We start from the raw sequence: 17847 nt of genomic DNA on the forward strand, positions 1-17847 counted from the left end.
CATAATCACTTTTCTGAGTTTCCAATCACTGTCATTGTAATCTTTTTGTCTTTTAAGAATGTCCAAGATATAATGTCAGAACTAGGTGATGGATTTTTTTTATTCCTTTCTCCTCTCACCCTACTTCCCTGTTTTCTTTTGTGTTGATAAATGATGATTTGCTCTAGGCAGGGATGATATCCAAGGAAGCTCTAAGCAGGAGCATTAGCACTGGGGACTTACTCTGGAACCCACTATCAGCCACAGCCTCCCCAAACTATATCCCTTGAGACCTTTCCTCTATGCACCCCCAAAACTCCTTCTTCATAGCCTTCAGCCAATTTTGAGCATGGTTTTCTAGATGTCTTTCCAATAAGTATCCTCAACTACATCATCCATATGGTGTCCTCACCCATTAAGTAGCCTCCAAGATAAAGATAAATATTATGTCACCTATACAGTTCCTTCTGACCCCCTACCTTGGGTTACAACCTCTTCCATATACCTACAGTTCTCTTTCTACTCCCCATCAGTTACCTACACTTTGGTTTCTTCTATAAGGGCATTACCACTTATTAAGTAGTGTAATACCTGCTTCATAGAGTTGTTGATGCTGATTAAATGAGATAATAAAGCAGCTAGAATAGTGCTCTCAATATAGTGAATACTCTAAATGTTAGTTGATCTAATTATTATATGACAAAGTCTCTACTTATATGCAGTTTCACTCTCTGAAGTTTCAGGTATCTTTGGTCAACTGCACTCCAAAAATATTAAATGGAAAATTCCAGAAATAAACAATTCATAAGTTTTATATTGTGCATCATTCTGAGTAACAGGATTAAACCTTGCTTTATCCCATTCTGTATATGCTACCACACTCACCACCATCATTGTTAGTCATTTAGTAGCTATTTCTGTTATTAGATAAACTATCATATCGCAGCACTCATGTTCAAGTAAGACTTATGGTAAAAATTGTTCAACTTCAATTTATGTCTGGTTGTTAATTTTTTATCATGCCTAATTTATGAATTAAGCTTTATCATAGGTATGCATGTATAGAAAAAAATGGTACATATAGGGTTTTGTACTATTTGCCATTTCAGGTACCCACTGTGGGTATTAGAATGTATTTCCTACAAAAAAAAAGTGGGGTGGGACTACTATATTTTCAGGGAGCTTAGAGTCTGATAGGGGAAACACAGTATTACAAATGCATGATACCCAAGTATTTATCAACAATTTATAGCACTTTCACCTCTTCCATATAACATCTACAGAAGCCTCTTGTCAATACAATAATGCTGAAGCTAAATCACAATGCCAAGTTTGCAGGCAAGGGGCAGAGAGGTTATTTGACATATCAAAGATATAAGTGGCAGAGTCAAAATTCAAATCCCAATATGGCACTAGCCCTGATGATCTTTCTGCTTAAATTATGGCTGGATAGGGGGTTTATCTGGATGTCTGTTGAGAGGTAGGGGGACTAATGAATGGGGAAACAGAGGTATAGAGAGGTTAAATAATTAGTCCAAGAATGCACAGTCAATGAGTGATAAGGTCAAGGCTCTAACCATGTTCTCACACTACTGACTTAAGCATCTTATTTCCTTCTCAATGTTTGCAGAAGGAGTAGACAAGTAAGCTGTCCTTGCAAATGGACCAAAAGTGAGAAGCAGTGGGCTGCAGTGGACAATCTAGAAGTCACAGCTGGGCTTTTAGCTACAAGCTGTCCCACTCACTCACTGGTGACTCAAGAAAGCACCTCCCCTCTCTGAGCCACTGTGACTCCAGCTGCAGAAAGAGAGGAAAGTTTGCAAATATTATTAGTATCTGAGTCCTTTCTTCAAACCAAGTCTATAGGGAAGGCCAGTAAGTAGGAGCTGATGTACCAGAGAGGACAAGAAAGGCCAGAGCCCTGACTCCTAAGGAGCCCCTCATTCTCCTCCCTCCTCAGTAGCACCCAAGATGCTTCTCAGAGCCCAGACCCCTCCTGAGGGAAGCAGGGAGCATGGCTTTAAAACCCCAGAACTAGAGGGACTTGAGATTCATCTTGGCTTTGACATTATATGACTTGCATAAAAGAAATGACCTTGTGCCCTGATGTTATATACCAGTGATTCAACAAAATGGAAATGTGGCTGCAGAGAAACTGACAAAGGATGGCCACCCTGAGAGGTACCAAGAAAGAAGTCTGGCTGTCACAGCATGACTTCTCCATCTACCCCCGCCCTCTACATACCCAAATGCAAACACATCCCCTAAACATATGATTTATGGGGAAGATTGCTATCGAATGAGTAATCAGAAGAGTGATACATGTTTTAAAGGAGAACAGAGTACACTATAAACACGTGTAATGAAGACTCTCAAACAATTCTGGGGAACAGTATATTAGGAAAAAATTCCATGAGAAAGTGATGTTCACATTGGATCCTGCATGTAGAACAGAAGTAGGGTCTGGGAAAGAATATTCCAGGTGGATGGGCCAGAGTGTATACAAGTTAGGGGGAAAACCCATGGCTCTCAGAAAGAACCACAGAACAGACAGCAACATGAGAGGGTATGAGAGGTGGAAGAAGTAGGCAAAGACTGCATTATGCAGGATCTTATACACCAGCATTTTTCAACCGCTGTTCCGCGGCACACTAGTGTGCCGCGAGATGTTGCCTGGTGTGCCGTAGGTGCAGACAAGACAAGAATTTTATAATTTTTCACTATTTTGTTTACTTAATATTTCATAATAAAGTAATTATAAAATACTTTCTTTGTGTTTATTTGATTCCTATTCAAGAGAATTACTTTATATATAGTCAATATAGGCACAGAGTTAAATTTTTTAACATTTTCTAATGGTGGTGTGCCTCGTGATTTTTTTCATGAAACAAGTGTGCCTTTGCCCAAAAAAGGTTGAAAAACACTGTAATACACCATGCTAAGAATTTGTTATTTTGTTGTAAACTACTAAAAAAAAGGCCAGGGTATTCAATGGGTCAGTTTCATGGATACTAAAATTACTCTATATGGTGGCAGCAGTGTAGTGGAAAAGATAATTATGGACCAATGTCATCCATGATTAAGGGAAGTGCTCAAGTGGTCAGCAGATGGCAGCAATAAGGAGTGACGGGGGGTTATATAGACTGATGGCTTGAGCTCAAAACATGTATTTCTATTCTATGTCTTTTTATAAAAGGGGGGGAGAAAGAAAGGTCTAATGTTAGCAGGAAGGATGCTGTCTGCCAACCCTGCTGGGTGGTGGTCAGTGAAGAGGTCATTCTATCTCATAGTCAGGAGGGTGAGGAGGTGAGGGGAGCACAAGGTTAGTGGGAGGGCTGCGGCTTTCTGGCAGCCACTGGAATGCTGAAGCAGTTATGTGAACAGAATAGAGAGAAAGCTTGGAGGCCTGTTTACCTCACAATCCTGTACCCCTTGGCTAAAGAAGCTGTTGTAATTTCCTGAGAGATGAGGATCATTTGAACTAAGATGCTGACAGCAGAGATAAGAAAGAGATAAATATGAAGGATATTGAGTTGTCCCCTTGATAATACTTGGCCACATATGCTATGTGAGGAGTGAATAAGGAGGAGTTAAATAGGATAGGTTTCTGGCAAAGCCAACTCGAATGCTGTTGATATATCCACCAAACCAGGAAACCAAGTTCAGTTGTGTCAGTCTGAGGAGCCTCTGCAGCTTGAGGTAAATCAGACATGTGCCTCCTGTTCTAGCAGAAGGAGAACCCAGGGTTCTGATTCCCAGCATCTCCTTTACATGCCCTGTTTACCCAGGGCTGGGGTTTGTAATGGATGGACCACCTGCATCAGGAGGATAAGTTGGAAGCCCTTCCACCAGACACTGAGAGGATGTATCTGCCTCCAATTAATTTGGACTCTTTTTATTTTTTATTTTATTTTTTTTTTTTACAGTGTTTCATGTGATCTTTTTTTTTTTTTAATATATTTTATTGATTTTTTTTTTGACCCCCTCCCTCCCTCCCACACATCCCCTCCCTCCCCAGAGTTTTGTGTCCATTGGTTGCACTTATATGCATGCATACAAGTCCTTCGGTTGATCTATTATCTCCCCCAGATCTTCTTCCCGTCCCCGCTGTAACTTGACAGTCTACTTGTTGATATACTGTCTCTATATCTATCTTATGGTTCATCAGTTTAATTTGGACTCTTTTTAAAGGGAATAGCAAAAACTATGCCAAGAGAGTGGTGGCTCATACAGTGGTCTGCTGGAAGGGAGCCAAAACACTGGGCTTGTTTAATTTAGTGTCTGATCAGCACAAGGCCATAGAACTCTCCTGAGAGGTAGCTTAGGGGCTGAAAATTGAGATTACTAACTTCTGACAATTACTCAATTTTAAAACTCAGCCAAAAAGATGTAATTAGTTTTCATATATTTGTTTGGTAATGCTGCCAGCTGCAAACTCCATGATGTTTTACTTCAAAGGGGAAGAAAGAACAAAGGGGAAGGAATATGGAGAAAAAGGGAAGGGGACCGCCTTATTTTGAAGTTATGCTGATCAGAAGAGTGCTCACACTCTCTAGCCTCTTTTCTTTAGTTTCATTGTCTTCTCTTCCTTGATGTTCCTGCCCACTAGGTCATGAGTTCCCTCCTGCTCCTTTCTGAGGTCCAAGCTTTTCCACACAAGTCCATGCAAGGACTGCCAAGCTCCAGATCCTAAGTTCTTCCAGATCTCCTTATACCTGTCCTTTCTGCTCCTTTTGCTCCTATCCCCAGCTTTCTGGCTTTCTCTGATTAGACCATGTCCTCTCTCCTCTTTACTTTGGCTTCATAATTCACATAATTCAGCTTCCTATTTTTTTTTCTTATGTCTGACTCCCAGATTTATAATTTGATTTAGATTCTGAAAATTTTTCCAGATAAGTCTTTCAGAATCCTCCTTCTGCCACCTGGCCATTCTCTGACTGCTGATGTGGGAGCCAAGAAGCTGCTGAGCTGTGCCAATCTCAATAGAAGCATTTGGAGTCTCACGGGGGTTCCTATGCCCAGGGTCTCTGCCCACTATCTCTATTTTATCAAGCATCTAACCAACATTGCCATTATTTGTTTTTACATCTGCGTTGCCCACTACATTTTGTTCTTCTCAGGGGTAGAGTGTGCTTTTTATTGATCTTACTGTCTCTAGCACCCAACACAGAGCCTGACAGGCAGAAGGCAACCACAGGATATCCACAGTATTGAACAATGATTTTGTAAGAATTTAGTAAATGACTATATATGAATAGAACATTTGCCTATCCAGGACTGGTTTAGAGTCCATTCTTTGTACTACACAAAGGCTTGGCTTCAAATACCAACTTCATGATATAAACAAATTACTTAACCTCCTTGTATCTCAGTTTTTGAAAATTATAATGGGAGAACATAATACTTACATATCTCAAAGCTTATATGCTTCCCTCTAAGTGATGCCTTTACCACAAAACTCATTCCCTTTCCTGATTTAATTTCTCCAATATTGCCTGTCTCTTCCTACTAGAATGTAAACGCCATGAAAGCATGGATTTCTGCCTGACTTCACTGTTATATCCCTGGAGCCCAGAGAGTTCTGATTACATATTTGTTATTCAATAACTGTAATAACCATATAATAGAGGTGTTGCAAGATTGGGTGACATAATATATATAAAGGCTACAGCACAGGGCCTGGCACATGCTAAGTACTCAATAACTACCACTATTATAAAATAAAGAGCAGATTAAGAGGAAACATTACAATAGGTTGATGTGTACTCAGAACATACAATCAGGATGACATGAACATCTGCACCATAATTTATGTTGAAGGAATAATTGAAATAATATGGTCTGGCTTTTTGGCCCATAGAGAAGTGTTTTACCTAAGGGCATAGAGTTAGCCTGTGGAAGAACCTAAACAGTATTATTTTTATATAAATTACTAGTATTTTTTAGTGATTCCTTAAAATACACTATCAGATTATTTTCTTTGTTAGGCACTTCCTATTTAAGTATCCCTAAGTATGAGAATGTCTTCCTACACTTAATTTTTTCAAAACACACCCACACATATGCACACACGCTTTTGTGTTCATTTATCAGTCCAATGACATATAAAATGTAGAATAAAATAGAGGAAAAAAATCTCTGTGGCCTTCAGCTTGTCATAGAGTTCTTAGATAAGACTCCAAATGCATGATCCATAAGAGAAAAATCTAATAAACTTGACTTAAAACTTTAAAACTTTTATCTGCATAAAGCATGGATAAGAGAATGAGTGAAAAGATAAGGCATAGATTAGAGGGAAATATTTGCAAAGCATGTATCTGGAAAGGGCTTGCATGCAGAATATATAATGAACTCTCATTATAAGAAGACAAATAACCCATTTTTAATGGGCAAAAAATTTAACCTGACACTTCATCAAAGACTACAGTATATATGAATGTAAAATAAGCACATGATAAGCTACTCAACATAATTAGTTACTAGGCAATACAAATTAAAACCACATGAGATATGACTACACACCTACTGAAATGGCTATAATAAAAATCCTATCTAATAAAGATGGAATAAGCAAATTGACCGTCATGCCATAACAAGATGGCTGCGCCCACAGCAGAGGCAGGGATCCCATAACACAAGAATGCTGTGCCTACAGCAGAGGCTGAGTTCCAGTAACGAGCCTTAACAAGCAATCACCAGGGACCTGAAACTGCCTGGCCTTGGGCCGGGGAAGGGGACCTGAGGCTGATGGGGGACCTCAGGTCGCACTCCCTGCCTGGAGGGGCTTGATGGGGACCTCAAAGTGTCCCCCCTGCCCCCACCTGGGCTGGAGGACCTCAGGCCGTGTCCCCCACCTCAGCGATAGGCTGGGTGACATGAGGTCAAGCCCCCCAACCTGGCAGGGCTTTAAGGGGGTGGAACCAGCCAGGTCTGGATCTGGCCTAATGGGTTTGGGGCCGGCCAGGTCTGGGGCTGGCGCAATTTCAGGCACACATGGGTGGGCGGGGACTTGACTCTGGTTCCCATGGCATGCCCAGGACTCTGACAGGAGGAAGATTTTCATATGCATTTTAATAATTTTCTTTCATCTCTGACACTTCTTTTATAGAGAAAGGGCAAATAGCAATATTAAAATATTTATTTTAATTAATTTCCTTTAAATGTGCATGAATTTCATGCACCAAGTCTCTAGTATATAGTTTATTCCAAATAAGCCCATGGAGAAACTATGACTTTCTCCTACACTGATCATAGGGATGTAAAATGGCTCTATTAACTTGGGACACAATTTGACTGACAGTTATTTTTTTGTTAAGTTGAACATGAATTTACTATATGCTCCAATGATTCCACTCCTAGAAAACAACCCAAGAGAAATGTAATCACATGTACACTCAAATATATATACATGAATGTTCCTAAGAGCATTATTCATAATAGCCTGAAAGTAGAAACAATCCCAACGTCCATCAGCTGGAGAACAGGTGAAGAAATGTGGTACATCCTTTCAGTAGAATAGTATTCAGCTCTAAAAATGAATGAACTGCTGACACATACTACAACATGGATGGATATAAAAAAATATGCTGTGAAAGACGCAAAATGTGACTATACAATATATATAATTCCATTTATATGAAATGTTCAGAAATGGCAAATGTATAGTGTCAGAGAGCAGATCAGTACTTTCCTAGGGAGGTGGAGAGAAGATTACAAGGGGAACTTTTTGACATGATAAAAATGCTTTACAACGGAATCATGGTAATAGTTGTAAAACTATTCATTTACCAAAAATCATCGAATTAGCTGGAATGGGTTTGGCTCAGTGGTAGAGCGTCGGTCTGCGGACTGAAAGGTCCCAGGTTCGATTCCGGTCAGGGGCATGTACCTTGGTTGCGGGCACATCCCTGGTAGGGGGTGTGCAAGAGGCAGCTGGTCGATGTTTCTCTCTCATCGATGTTTCTAGCTCTCTATCTCTCTCCCTTCCACTCTGTAAAAAATCAATAAAATATTTTTTTTTTAAATCATTGAATTATACCTTACAATGAGTGAATTCTATGGTATGTAAATTATACTTCAACAAAGTTGTTAAAACAACCAGAAAAAAATATGTATTTATCTTAAATATCAGATTATGGCTTTGATGCATGTACAAAGGGATTTTGCTTGGTGGGGTTAGAAGGGGCCACTGGTGAATTATAAAATAAAGTGCCACTAGTATATAAATAGTAGCAGTAGCAGCCATGCCCTTGGTGATTAATAGTTACAGTGCTAGAAATTCAAAATCTTGCTTATTGCCTGCTCTCCCTAAGATCAGGATGTTGGCATATTTGGTCTTCCCACTTGCAATTATCCTCCCTGCAAATTGAAATAGGATTAACTAATTATAGTGGAGCCACACTACTGGGCTGACCATTAAATCTTTAAACAACTCATGGGATCCTTAATTATATACTTTAAAAATATTATATCTGTTTGAACATGTCTTATTTCCTTTGGTATAGAATGCATTTCTAGAAGTACACCAAGACTTGTATGCCTCATTATATATCCCCACATTAACTTTCACAGGCTCTGTAGTAGGACAGGTATCTCAATGTATTTGTTTTATCAACTGAGGTATTCATCAAAAGATAATTTGAAAACCCCTATTAAAGTCAACCTTTTTCATTTTATAGATAAAAATCTTGTCCTCAGATAGAAGTAATATTCAAGGTCATATGAATACTTTGGTATTAGAGATGGAAGCAGAATTCAGGTCTCTAGAGGCAGAGACCAAGGCTATCCTTCAACATTATTTCTCCACATCTTTAGGACTACAGCTTTTAGCTGAAAACATGGTCACCCAGAATGAAAACTTCATTTCTCATCCTCCCTTTAGCTAACTGTGGATAAAAATAAAAGTGTCACCTAACTGTATCTTCTTTTTTCTCCCTCTAACCCCTTCATCTTTGCTGCCTGGAACATGGACGTGATGGTACAATTGCACAGTGAATCATGAGATTGAGGGCCATGACCCAGAGATGGCAGAGCAGAAAGCTGAAAGAACCCAACACTTTAAGGCTTTCAAGGAGCAAAAACAGAGCCATAATACCACTTCTGGACTGCCTACATGTAGACTTTTACATGGGAGAAAAATAAACTTCTATCTTATTTATGTTGCTGTTATCTTAGATGTATATTTGAGTATTATTGGCAGCTTAACTAATTCTATTATCCCTCCTATCAATGCTTTGATGCTCTTAGCTCTTCACATTGCCTCTAGGCATATATCTTAAGCCACTTTTTCATTCATTCAAGAATTCACTCAATAGCCATTCAAAGTTCATGGACATTCTGCCTAGCATAAATCTAAAAGGAGACTATGGTGGACATGAGAATTAAATGTACAGACACTGTGCTTAAAAGTCATGGGCACTGGATGCACTTCTCACTCTCTGAATTCATATCATAGTTCATATGACTGGCAAACATTCATCTCAGAATTTCTCTGGCAGTCCCATCTCAAATAATCTCACTGTTTCCAGTAACATACTGTTGATCAGATCATTTGTGCTTAATATATTCCAGTTGCCTCTCTACATCCATTCTCGGCCCTTATCCACTCTTTTCTTTGCCCAGGGAGGTTTATCTGTATCTATAGGCTCTCTTGCCCTCTGATTTCTGGTTGGGTTTGTCAACAAGAATCTCTGGAAAGAGATCAGAGGAAAGAGAATGAGCTCTATGTATTTATTTTTCTCAGCTCCCTCCCAGTGGGGTCATTTCAGGCCAACTTTGTTCCTCAACTGAAGGTCACTCTGCCACTCAAGGTGGCCCACTCTTTACTATTGGATTACGGTAACCACTCATTCCCTTCACACCCTTGAAGCTATTACTAGCTCCAGGGAATGGCACTACCTATATGCTGAGGTTTCCCACACACTGCCCACACCTTGTAAATAGCCCATTTATTTATTAAGCCCTACACAAATGATCCTAATGTGAGGCTGCCATCTGTTTCCTGCTAGCAGGCTGGCTGATACAACATGTGTCCCAATTTTCAGTTCAAAATATATAAGCACTAGAAACACAACACCCATCAGAATCATCGTTAAGAAGGGTGTTAAAGTAAAGGGAAGATATTTAGCAAAATTCAGTGTATAGAGAATTTCAGACTATAAGAATAGCATCATGATCACTTAACTTTTGATACAAGATTTGGCTCTCAGGACTGAGCCACGCACAGTCCTCTTTATGTATCTATTTTTTTAGAGGGTATTCTGGACCAGACACTATGTTTTGCAAGCAGTCTAGTCTTGAAATCTTTTCTTTAGAAGTGGAACCCATTTCTAGGTGGAACCCACAGTCACTGGGCAAAGTACATTTTTCCACCAATACATATCAGAAACTCAAGTATAGTATTTTCTGCCAATTCCACCAGTATCTTCATTAAGGATCTTTAAAATGCTCAATATACCTATTTCAGAAGCACAATCCACATTTGTTGAAGAGTGAAATGTAAAATCAAATTACTGTATCATTTCTTATTCTTTATTGGTAATCAAAGTATTGCTGATTACAGAGACCAAAAACTATACATCCAATGTGAAGAACAATTTCAGACTATCTGCAGGTCTTCCCTAGATTGTTCAGGGAGGAAAAGAGGAAAGGAGAGGGGGAAGGTGTGGTAGACAGAACAATGCAACCCCCTCCAAAAATGTCCAAATCTTAATCCCTAGAACCTCTGAATATGTTATTTTACATGAAAAAAAGGGACTTCATAACATGATTAAGTTAAAGATCCTGAGATGGACATATTATTCCAGATTATGTGGGTGAGCCTAACAGAAATAACAAGGGCCCTTAGAAGTGAGGGAGTGAAGCAGGGAATTCGTTGTCAGATGCAGCATGAGAAAGACTCAAGTTACCATTGCTAGCCCAGAAGATGGAAGGGAACCACAAGCCAAGGAATGCAAGCAGCCTCTACAACAGGGGTAGGGAACCTTTGTTCTGCCAAGGGCCATTTGGATATTTATCACATCCTTTGCTCAATATAATTAACTTAATATAAATTTATGTTGCTATGAAAAAACTCCTACATTTTTCATTTTGAGTCCCTCCTGTGGTTGCCTTGGCAGGGCCAGACCAAATGATTTTGTGGGCCTAATACAGCCCAGAGAATGCATTCCCCACCCCTTTTCTTTGAGCTAGAAAAGGCAGGAAAATGAATTTTCCCCAAGAGCCTGTAGAAGGAATGCAGACCTGCAGATATTCTGATTTTAGGCCAGTGAGACCAAGTTCAGACTTCTAAACTGTAAAATAATAAATTTGTGTTGTTTTAAGCCACAAAGTTTATGGCAACTTGTTACAGCAGCAACAGAAACTGATACAGAGTGCAAGACTGAAATATCCAGACCCAAAAACTACGCCAGGGGAAGGAAGAGGAGCTGGGAACTGATGGACGGCAGAGTCAGAACAACCTGCGGGCAGCACGTCCAAACTGTGTACCACTTGAATTTAGTTACCATTTAGTTACCTGCACTGTGGGAACTAAATTCACTGAAAAATAAATCTGCTCTTCATCTCAGAGACTCACACTCATAAAATGCTTTCATGCCCTTTGTGTCACCCAGTAGAAGCTTTTTCTTTTACTCCGAGTTTCTGGAAATTAGCAAAACTTCTGTATTTTGTTAGAGACCTTTATCGGCTTCATTCAAAAGGATGAGCATCTGTCTTATACCTTATTCTGTAGCTTCCTGGTGGCCAAATTGTAGCAATGGATCACACATTATAAACAACAATTTTTAAAAGTTCCAAAGCACAGTCTACAGAGCACCGGTACCCATTATTTGCATTCTATGAAAACGCACTGCATGTTCTCCCCACAGCTGCCTGTTTTCTGAATGGGCCTTACTTACCACACTCTGGCCCAGCTGCTCCCGAAAGAAATAATCCATGTTTCTCTTCTGCAGGCTGTCAAGGTAATGCTGAAAGCGGGTGTATGTATACGGGTAGCAGTAGGCAAATTGGTAAATATCTTCTTCTCGGTCAAAACAAAATGCAAAGGACATCACATAATTCTTCCTGTGGTCCGGGCAACGGTAGTAGTAAACATTTTTAGGTGGCAGCCTTTGCCTGAAAGATACAAAGAAAGAAATTTGAGCATTTCAGACAATCATTCTAGCTTTAAAAGGGAATAAGCAGAAATAAATGTCCAAGAAAAACTGTAACATTAAGATCCTAGGTGGTGATCAGGGTAACAGCTCACACCACCTGTCGTCACCAAGGTATATGGGGAATGAATCTGGTAGCACTCTTCAAATCCCAGCCCTACCCTTTGTCAGCTGCTTGGACAATGCAATGTTACACAAAGCTGAACAAGTTGTATTCATTGATTTTCTTATTGAGAGCACCTTTTGTATGCACAGGCATCATGCTAAACTCTTGATGTGAAGGTAACTAAGATAGGTAAGGTGTTATCCTCATGGAGAATATCCTATAGTGGGAAGCAGTCAATAAAATATTAAAACTAAGTATACAAAATAGCCATAGTCTCTAAAAATGTTTGAGGGAAAAGAATGTGTATTTTAATGACATAGATACGCGATGCCTGCTTTTTCTAGGGAAGTCCGGTTTTTGTATTATAAGACTATTTCAGACCTCCCAAAAGAATGTGCATTGTGAATATTCAAGGTAGGAGAAATTATTCAATACTTCTTTAGGTTATTACTATTATTTTTCTAGAGGACATTTCATGAGACTAGTTTTCTACAGAAGCACTTTGGGAAACTCTGCTTAAAAATATGCTATGCAGGCAATTTTTCTAAGCTATCATGCTCATTCTCCAAAAAGAAATATTAAAACCATACATGAGAAAAGGCAATATGTTCCAGTCATAATTCCTATAACTTCTTTATATCCTCCCACCTCACAGGTTCACTGCATCCCGCCATGCTGTATGACATCGAAACCATTCATATGTACAAAGAAGGCCTCTCATTTCGGTCCCTTCAAATTCTGTTAATCATATAGAATCCATCACAAACTGTGCCTTTTTCAGGATCATCCATTGACAATTTGAGGCCAGTTCAGCTCCCACATTTTGTAGGAACTTGCTTTTTTACTGAATGCTTCCTAAGTCTTATCCATTAGGATCAGTTTGGAAGCTCCTTGAGGAAAAATCTGTTTTTTTCGGTGTGTTTTTTTTGGTTGTTGTTTTTTGAGGGGAGTATTGGGAAGGGTTCTGGCACAGTGGAACAGCTTAGCATTCAACGGAGAAGTCAAGAAGCACAGAAACATATGGAGGAAAGTGTGAGAAGGAGGGCACCAGACATGAGGTTGAGAACAACTAGAATGATGATGGCCCCAGCTAGGATGGCCTGAAGAACATTAAGAGGTCTAAGAGCATCATCACACACCGTGTTTATTGCGGAATCTTCAACAAGTTGCATTCATTGTTTATTCTAGGTGTCTTTCTGAAACTGTCTAAATGGCCACAGTGGGAGTGAGGCTGGGGGCTTCCTGTGGAAGAGCAGCAGTTACCTGACACCGGTGTTATACACAGAGTGGCTGTACTGCTTTTCTGTGGCCCTGAATGTTATGAATTCCACTCAAACATTAATTGGAATGCAAAGATGAGAAAAAGACAAAAGGAAAGGAAAGGAAGGACTGAGATAAAAGAGATAGGACATGCCATGTATGGATTCTTTTTAGGGCTTATTCTATTCCTGATTCAGTCCTTGTAGCTAATCTGTAAAGGTGGGTATTGTTACCCAACTTTGCAGATGTGGTCATGGAGGTTCATAAAAGTTAAAGAGATTCCATATGACCTCAAGCAAGTGAATGACAGAGCTGAGATTCAAATCTGTCTCTATCTGATTTCAAACTCTGTAACACTGCTCTATGGTCCCTCTTGATGAATTATGGGCTCCTAGAATTCCAGATATGGGTGGGTCAAAGGCCAGGAGGCAATAGGAGACAAGTATACCAGTAATATTAGGGTGGCAAGAAATTCATCATGGCTAAAGCACAAAGAGTAAGAAGGGAAATCATGAGAAATGTGCCTGAAGAACAAGGCAGAAGTCAGATTAGAAAGGGACTGTGTAAGGCATATTAGAAAATTTAAACATAATCCCATAGTCAAGGGTCCCTTTCAAGTGAATGAAAGAAGTAAAGTACCGTGATTGTACTAGTCTAAGGAATAGGTGAGAGTGGTCAGAAGGAGGACAGGATACTGGAAACAAGACAGATTTTTGACTATTAGAGAGAAGTGGATTAAGTGATGGGCCATGGAGTCTAAGATGGGTAAGAACCTGAAAGTGCCCAGGTGGGCAAGATATACAGAGAACAGCATAAGCAACAAAGGCACAGGGCTTTGCACATGAAAGTCAGTGGTAGCATCAGAAACTGTCTAGGTGGTAGGCCCACCAATAGAGTCCCTTTGTTTCCTACTCCCAAAGCCAGGAGGAAAAAGCATGCAAGTAACAACAGGTTGTTTTTTTTTAATACAAAGACAGCTTTCAGATAAGCTCCCTGGGCACTCCTTTCTAACCAGATTGCCTCCCTCAACATTCCTATGTTGAACATTTTGAGATACCAGTGAGAAGAAAGAGAAACAATGGCCTGGAAGGTGTATGGGGAATGAAGAAAGTTATTTCCCCTTGAGTCTTTTGTACTTAAGAGTGTTAACAAAATAGGCAGCTCCTGTGAGGGCAGCAAAGGAAGGGATGGCCTCCAGGATAGTCAGGCCTTAGTTCATTGTTTTATTCAGCAAAATTTTAAGTATCATGTACCAAGCATGATTTGGTTAAGATCGGTAGGCAGTAGACTAAAACACAAGATACAAGAGTATCCATGGAGCTGCCTCAAAGGGGAAAATGGAAAGTTTTGGATAGAGAAGTAAGCTGGAGAGAGAGAGAACAGGGAGGATAGATGATGGTCTACATTTGTAATGTGATTGAACCTGCAGGAATATGAAGTGGCTGGAATAAGCTAGTCTCAGGGTTCCAGAGTTGTATGCAGGGAGAATGCTAGTGAAAGTGGCTTTGAGGTCTCCAGCCAAAGGTCTGAGATAGTCACTTCAAGCCCTGACTCAGAGATGTAAGTCTGAGTCTCCTAGAGCACAAGGTGAGCATGCCTTCATCCCCAAGGGATTCCTATAGTCATAGGTCCCCCAGGTTATGATGCTGATTTTTTCAAGTCTTCATTTACTAGTATATCCGATCAGGGCCCATGTTTTAAATCTAATCACCTTACTTTTCTCCTATTCCAGCCAAGTTTAGTAACTTGACTCTGAGAGCCTGCCATAAACACCAAATCTGATTATATGCTATCAGGAGAATTCATCTAATGCCTACAGCTGTCCCAGCTTCCCTCCTGAGTGGGTCAGATGCCTAACCTGATTTGCAGACAGAGTGAAGGTAATGGGCCCTGGAGTAATCATTCAAGGAAGCTGGGATGTTGCTCAGGGCTTAGATTTTCCAGACCCTGCTACAGATACAAACAAAAACCCATTTGAGAAGGACTCAGCAGGATAAATTCATGAGGACTTTCAAGTAATGCAAAGAATAAAAGAAAAGAGGGCTGGGAGTGTGTGGGAGAAATGTGTCCCTCATTTGGAATGCACTGCTGGTTTTCTCTTATTTTGGTTTTTATATTTTCACTGTCTCAGGCATGGTGTTAAATGTTTTATATGCATTATCATTTAATCATTGCAATAACTCTTCTGAGGTAGGGGCTATTAACATTTGTTTTACACAGATGAGAAAATAGAAGCTCAGAAAAATAAAATTCCCCAGGGTTGCAATGTTAGTAAGAAGCAGAGTCTGTAGCAGACATAGACTAGTGCAACTCTGAAGTCTGTGCTCAAGGTCCCTGTAGCATCTTGTCACTTACCTTTCTCCCCTTGCCACTCAACTCAGAGTTTTACCTCCTGCTTCCAAAAAAATCTGGTCACACAGTACTCACCCTAAAACTCTCCAAACAACTCAGCTTCCTCAAATTATAGTTTGGCTCACAACACCCCTCAAGATCACCCTGTAATACCAGCATCATCAGCCATTTCTCCCTCTTTGTGCCTATGTTTTATTTATATGAGCAAATTAAGTCCCTAACATAACTTACTGTCATACCTCCCTTATCTCTGTGTCTTTGTATTTGGAATTTCCTCACCTTGGACTGCCTGTCCTGCCATCTTAATTACTTGGTAAACTCTGACTCACAGAGTGGCATATCATAGATTGTCAATAAAGGTTTAAATGTTTTTAAATTAGCTAATTGATTAATAAACAAAAGAATGTATAAATAAATGCCTATCCTTTAACATACCTCCTCAGAAACCTTCTCTGACTATTCATTCTTCGTTAATTTTCTCTACTTTGACGTATATTTAAACATGTCTTATCACCTGATTTGTTTCTTAACAATGAGCAACAAAAGTAAATGGAAATTTCTTCAAAGAATAGGATTCTTTTTAAAAATTTCTTTATTGATTAAAGTATTAAATATTTGTCCTCCCCCCTTCCCCCATTCCTATCCCAAACCCCTCCCTATGCAGGCCCCCATACCCCTGTTGTCCAAGACCACTGGTTAGGATCATATGCATGCACACAAGTCTTTTGGTTGATCTCTCCCCCTTCTCCCCACCCTCCCCTACCTTCCCTCAAAGGTAGGATTCTTAAATACAGGAACAATATCATCTTTTTCTTCTCTCACTAGCAGTGGTACAGAAAGGTATCAAATAATACTTGCTTGTTTTAAAAAGCAATAGTAAAAGAAAAAGAAGACTCATTTCCTAAGATAAATGGTAGGAATCGTAGAGGCCAAATCTTAACTCAGCATGAAGTAAAGACTCTTTAACACTGGGCTGAAGGGAAATCAGAAAGGTCCACATCACAGTGGAGGACAAGTGTGGGAAGCTTCAAGGGATTCCATAAAGAAAGTTCTTTATCCCCCAAAATAAGCAAATATTATTTGACACCTTTCTGTACTTGGTGCTAGGTTAGACAAGGCCGCCTTCTGATCCCATTATACAGATAGTCTGAGATATCAATGAAAGCAATAATGATAATAATAATACTAATTCATAATACATATATTAGGAATTATATTATTCACTGACTATGTGCTAGGCCATTCTAAGTATTTTATAACGTATTAACTCCTTTAATTCTCACAACAATCCTCTTACGTTATTCCTATTATCCCTATGATATCATAAAAATAAAGCAGGATAGGGTCAAGAATGCATAACTCCACTGAAGACTCTGGGAAGGAAAGAGTCCATAATACCTGATCCCGCCAGAGATGCAGGAAGAGTCCAAGAGCTGTGTGCTCTCTGAACTCAGTGACTACAGACTGGCCCAGCTCTTGGAACAAGCCATCATCCCGGATCCTTCCTGGTGACTGAAGAGGACCTGTAGTTCACATCCTAAGATTCAGATGAGTATGCACATGTGGGTGAGTGAGCCCACACACACATGCATGCACACAGGTGGGTACATACTCAATACATTTTCAATCATAGTATACATACTTTTCTATTATAGCCCAATTTTCATTATATCAATTCAACTACATTAGACTGCACACTACATGAGAGCAGGGTCTCTCATATTTGGTTCTGCAGGATCTATCTAGAGCCTTGCATGAAGGAAGTGCTCAAGAATGATTATGGATTGAATAAATTAATATATTCATGAGTTAAATTTAAGAGATTAACAACTAGAGTAAATTATTTCAGACACATCAGCCAATATAGATTGTGAACTCCCCATGTGAACCTGTGAGTCTTTCCCTGAATACATTATCTTCTCAAATGCTTCCCTGCCTTTTTAAAGTGTTGATCTACCTTTAATCGCCTTTCCCATACTTTCTCTAGATAGTGAATTC

General features: G+C 39.7%; 1 protein-coding gene across 1 annotated transcript in view; it reads right to left on the reverse strand.

Annotated features, from left to right (window-relative positions):
• Positions 1-17847, reverse strand: part of AGBL4 (AGBL carboxypeptidase 4) — an 892605-nt gene that overhangs the window by 409070 nt on the left and 465688 nt on the right. Inside the window, exon 5 of the mRNA XM_084872915.1 lies at positions 11877-12093. Coding sequence (XP_084729041.1) covers positions 11877-12093 — 217 coding nt within the window. The remainder of the gene's footprint in view (positions 1-11876; positions 12094-17847) is intronic.

The sequence above is a fragment of the Pipistrellus hanaki genome (genome assembly GCF_964339955.1).
Source record: "Pipistrellus hanaki genome assembly, chromosome: 2".
NCBI lineage: Eukaryota > Metazoa > Chordata > Mammalia > Chiroptera > Vespertilionidae > Pipistrellus > Pipistrellus hanaki.